General features: G+C 30.6%; 1 protein-coding gene across 9 annotated transcripts in view; it reads left to right on the plus strand.

Moving 5' to 3' along the window:
- The first annotated feature begins 1,575 nt into the window (after nt 1–1,575).
- LOC106456981 (ataxin-7-like protein 3) overlaps nt 1,576–5,914 on the plus strand; it is a 39,825-nt gene continuing 35,486 nt past the window's right edge. For 2 of the 9 annotated variants that reach the window (XM_013916363.2, XM_022382783.1), the window contains exons 1-2: nt 1,576–1,686; nt 3,140–3,285. In XM_013916363.2, the coding sequence (XP_013771817.1) occupies nt 3,214–3,285 (72 nt within the window). In that variant the 5' untranslated portion in view covers nt 1,576–1,686; nt 3,140–3,213. Of the gene's footprint in view, nt 1,713–1,773; nt 1,849–1,868; nt 2,065–3,139; nt 3,286–5,914 lie in introns of those variants that run through there. The other 7 variants (XM_013916365.2, XM_013916366.2, XM_022382781.1 and 4 more) reach the window with 7 other exon arrangements.

The following is a 5,914-nucleotide window of genomic DNA, read 5'->3' on the forward strand; positions in this document are numbered from 1 at the left end:
CAAGAGTCGGCGTTATAATATGATGGTTAATCCGACTATTCGTTGGTAAAAGAATAGGCCAAGAGTTGGCGATGGGTGGTGGTTACTAGCTGCCTTCCCTCTAATCCAGCGTTTTCCATACGACGGTCCGCGAACCGTTACTGGTCTTTCAATTAATTTCTACCGGTCCTCAACGTGTCTTGACTGTTGAAAGCAATGACGTTTTTTTACATTTTTTTTTTTTTTAATATTTGATGACTAAAAGTCGCCTAAGTCCTTTATCTGAAAATGTTTTTTTTGGAATTTTACCGGTCTGTGATTGCCAAAAGTCTGGGAACCATTGCTCTAGTCTATCAGTGCTAAATTAGGGACGGCTAGTGCAGATAGCCATGGTGTAGCTTTGCGCGAAATTCACAACAAACCAAGCCAAACCTCAGAAAGCATGGATCAAGATCTTCCACTGTTACTTATAAGTTATCGTTCAGCAATACATGAAGCTAACAGCCACACAGCTGTAAATGCCCTCTGTACTCTTGTTCGGAGAACATTCGCTCAGAAGTCTTACACAGGATATTCAAAAATATCAAGGAATATCATCGATGACATATTATTAAAAACAAATTTCTTGACGCCAGGTTCGCATAATAATTTTCTTATCACAGTGGTTATTGCAACTATCATGTTATACATACATTTTAAAGTTAAGCATAACTTAAACCATACTGGTTTGATATACAAATGAAAATAATAATAAAAAAATGCAGAAAGAAGCACTTCATTACTGTTAGAAAGGATTTATTCAAAATGAGCTGGAGAAACACAACGAATATATGATAGAACAATTTATTTTCATTAATCTAACTTCAGGGAGACGTGATCCAACACATTCTGTACGTTGCCAATGCTATTTGTTTACATTATTTTAATATGTGGAGGTGTGCATATGGAAAATTCTGATTTTGATTAACATATGAGTACCACACACATAAACTGAAAAAGGTTTTAGGGACTGTTTTTTCAAACGAAACATATTGTCACGTACGAGAAAACAAATATGAATACTTACGTAATATTGAAAAGTAAAAAAATAATTTATTAAAAAATGTTACTTTGAAAATAATTAAAACACATAAAATAACTACCTTATATTTTTTATTTTTTGTTTGGAAAATTTCGCACAAAAAACTTTAAAGTACGATATAAATTGGTGAAAATATATTTGATTTAAGCTAGTGTAAGAAAAATGCTTAAACTTAGCATTTTTAGCTAGTTCGATTAAAGCTACAAATAAAATGTTTGTAAATTTTTGCACTTTTAAATGACGTAAGAACAATTTGCAAAAACTTGACTCAAACATCAAGAAAGTTGGTAAGTCAAACAATGTCATTATCTCAATAAAAGTGTTATTGAGGCAAATATTCTCGTTAAAATAGCATATAAAAAAGGATGAGCAAGATACCATGGAGACTATCAACATTATCTTTTAAAGCTCAGAAGTAACCAACTTAAAACTTTAACGTTTTAAAAGTAAAATAGCATAAAATTTAATACGCAATATTTTTTTTCACCTAAAATAAAACAATTTCCAAAGACTGTGTGGCGCTAGTTGCCAAAGGTTTCTTTACATGATATAGCTACTTTTTTATGCTATTATTTGTTAAAATTGTGTCAAATATTTAAACTTCACCGAGATGTCGTGTTTATCATGTAATTGCTATTAATTTGCAATTTGTGTAATGTTCAAATTTATACAACTCTACAGTTAACTATAGTGGGCTGTACTCAAACATTACGTTTGTTTATTTTTGTTCGGTTCGAAAGAATTTTTATGTGAAGTGTTTCTTTGTATCGTATACTTTGATTTTGAATGTAATTAGTATTATGATGAAATACAACATTACATTGTTTGGAATTTAGTTCTTGCAACTTAGTATTGAGATGGTTAATATTGTTATCATGAACAGATGCATAGCATAGTCTAGATTAGTAATAATTATTACAAATTACAGTGTTACTGTTACCATTTAGTAGTACTCGGTGTAGAACAATTACAACGACTTGCGATAAAATTAGTGTTTTTAGCCAGTACGTATTACTTTAGGTATGGGCAAAACAAATAAAATTAAATGTGTATTCCTTCATCTTTGTATCCTAAAATGGTGCACATTTTTTTGGCAACACACATGCTTATAAATTACAATGTTAGTGGCTATTTATTTTAGTTTATTTTGCTGATCAAACTGAAACTGTTAGATAGAAACTTAATACGAAACATTTTTTTCTGCAAAGAAAACATATTAGATTTGTCTTAAGTATGCATCAATAAATAAAACATGCAACGTTATCAGAAAGATTATGGAAAATGATGTGCACAGATGTAGTAATTATAATGGAACTTGTAACAAGAAGCAGTGTAATATGATGATAATGAAAACAAAAAGATAAAATATACTATATACTGTTATTTTCTTATGTGTAATATTCCAACCCATTGGAAGAACTATAGTAAAAATTCTTCTCATCATTAAAAAAAAAAAACTTCTAGAAAACTAATACATACTGTTTTGGAAGCCAGTAACAGTTATACAGCCTGTTACATTTTTAAAATGTTATTTATATGGTAAATTGACTATTAAGTTTACACTTGAAATGTTAAAGTTTCATAAAGGCTTAGAATGATAATTTTTTTGGGTGCTAGATTCTATATAATGCTTTCAAATAATATTAAATATATATGAATGCCCTTGTCTTATCTCTACTCTGCACTTATGAGTGTCTTATCCATTGCTAACTATCTACTTTTAATAAATTTTTTGGGGTTAATGTAAACTCAAAATATGAATCCTTTATGGCTAAACCTTGTAGTAAACATAGGCATCCTATTTTATATAGACCTTAGTCTAGCCTCAAGTTTTAAACTTTATAAGTATGTATCTATTTATTCACATGGAGAATGCCCAAGGATGAAAAGGCATTATACATTTTGCAGATTAATCATAAGTTGATAAATGTTTTGTTTGAAAACTTGAAAGACTATTTTGTCAAGGGTAGCAAAGGGAAAAGCAGAAACTGTATTATTGTTTATTGTACAACAATACTTAATGTACAAATACACCATATAATAATACACTATGTATAATATTAACCTTTTTTACACCAGAGACACAGATAATGGAGATGATTTATATTGGTAAGCAACACTCATACTACTCCCCAGGTTAAATTCCAGCTGAAATGCAGCAGATACCACTAACAGATGAAGAGGCCCTTGTCTTACTTCAGTCTATATCAAGTGATGAGTTAGAGGTATGGTGCTGATTTCAGTACCTTAGATTTGAATAAATACTCTTGTTCTAATTACCATTTGAAAGGCTAATCATATGGTAATTATTAAACAATTATTTTTTTTATAAATATCTTTCCATTTGGTGAAAGAGGCATATGGATGATTTTTGCATAGGAACTGATATATGAGTTATTTGCAATTAAACACTTTTAATGTACTAGTATGTGATAAAAGATTATTAGGCTAGTCACAAGAATGTATTTGTTACTGAACAGCTGAGTAACTTGCAACTTGTAGTCAAGAAATTCTTATTATTTGTTTAAATATGTTAGTTTACTATTGAAACATTTCTTACTAATTGTTAAAGAATATATATATAATGAACCCATTGCAAAGTACTTTGTTACAAGTTTATGATGTACAGTGTTAAATTGTAATCACGCTGAGATAAAATAGCTAGAAATGGTTAAAACAATATGGCATGTAATCTTATATATATATATATATATATATATATTGTGAACTGTGGTGTCTGTCTGAGCATTCATCTGTCTCCCATTTGAAAAGCTGCTTATGCAGGCAAAGTTCAACATTCACTTTTGAAGTGCTGGGAAAACAAACATTAATAATGTTGATGACAAATTTTATTTCACAAGCAGGATATTCTACACTAAATTGTTAGGAATTAATCACACTGTCATTTACATTTCAAAATGTGATGTAACTTAAAGAATAAAAATGTAGATATATCGTATGTTATTCTTGAGTAGCTCTTAGCATGACTGAAATGCTCAACAACTATTTTTCCTGGTGGGCAGTATAAGTAGTTCAGAACTTTGGCTCTGAGTGAAACCAAGAGTGCAACACAATTAACCTTTTTAAAGTCCATGAATAATTTAAATTTGATAGATTAACTTAAACTTTTCCTATCACAATGTATGGGTACTGTTGTTAGATTAATTTTAACTTTTCCCGTCACTGAGGATGGGTACTTTTGCTTGTGTGTTATTTAATAAATGCTATTATCCTTCTTTAACGTTCTGAGTTGTGAAGGATTCTATGTTGTACTTTTCTTATTTATGCTGAAAAATATTGTGCTGTTGTATATGTAAGTATGTGTGTGTGTATATCTGTATATTAGGGCTGTGTTCAAATTTTCAAAGATTCATTTTCTACCCAGGAATTCAGAGATAGTTCTGAATATTTAAAGTTTCATCATGTTATATTCAAGTGGTATTAATTTTATTTTCTCTTAATAACAGAAAACTGTATGACAACATTTGAATAGTTATCATATGTTAGATGTTACATAAAAAATTTGCTCTTCTGAGTTATACTTTTACTCAAACAAAAGTTGTATTAAAAAGAAAAACACCAAATTGTTGTATGTGGAAGCTTCTTCCATGCATTGGAGCAGACCATTTTAAAAGGAGCACCATCATATTCCCACTTCCACCCCTCCTCAAGACTTATTTTATGTCAACAGTGTTGTTAAAAAAATGTGACTATGACTGACAATACCCTGTTGTAACCTTTTGTCATAGTTTAAGGTTCATATTTATTTTTAATTAAACTATTAGTGTTACTCTGTTCTGTTCTACTGTTTATTTGTTACTATGTTTATCACGTGTGTTTAGTTAATCAATAATTTTGTGTTAAAAACTTTTAAAGATTTTTTACTTAACTTAGCTACAGTTCTTTTAAGTGGCTGCAATAGGGTGTTTTTGCAATGTAAGCTTACTGTATGTAGTTATAACATGTGACTTATTGGTCCATCTCGGCTGTTCCATCCTCAAAACTAAATTAAAATGATTAAAAACCCTGTCTGAAACATTTTCAACAATTCAATGTCCTTCCTAAGGTAAGGAGCCCAATACTGAACACAATATTCCAAATGTGGCTTAACCAGTGACCTGTACAATGAAAGTATAACCTCTTTAGACTTGTATTCAATATTTTTATAGATACAACATAAAATCTTATTTGCGCTATCACTAGCAACAGCACACTGCTTGGATGTCTTTAGAGACTGATCAACAATTACACCAAAATCCCTTTCCTTCATAACACTGTTAAGGTTATTCCCATCCAAATTATACTTATAATTCAAAGTATGATAACCCACATGCATTATCTTGCATTTATTGTAAATAAAACCCATCTGCCATTTATTTGCCCAACTCACTAAATGATCTAAATCCTTTTCTAAATCAGCAGCATCCTCTTCACAGCTAGCAACACCCAAGACCTTAATATCATCTGCAAATTTAAGTAATTTATTGACTATCCCTTCATCTATGTCATTGATGAAAATCAAAAAGAGCAAAGGTACTAAGACTGAGCCCTGAGGTACCCCACTTGTGACATTAATCCAGTTTGACTGAACTTTATTTGTAACAACTCTCTGCTTTCTTCCATCCAGCCACTCTTCTATCAGATTTGCTACCTTATCCCCCACACCTATAGAGCTAATGTTTTTTTACAAGCCTTTTATGTGCCACCTTGTCAAATGCTTTCTGAAAATCCAGATACACCAAATCTATACCCTTACCCTCATCTACGTGGGCAGTAACCTTTTCAAATAATGTTAAAAGATTTATAAGGCAAGATTTTCACTTAGTGAAACCATGTTGACTATCCAATAAAATT

The sequence above is a fragment of the Limulus polyphemus genome, unplaced genomic scaffold (genome assembly GCF_000517525.1).
Source record: "Limulus polyphemus unplaced genomic scaffold, Limulus_polyphemus-2.1.2 Scaffold277, whole genome shotgun sequence".
NCBI lineage: Eukaryota > Metazoa > Arthropoda > Merostomata > Xiphosura > Limulidae > Limulus > Limulus polyphemus.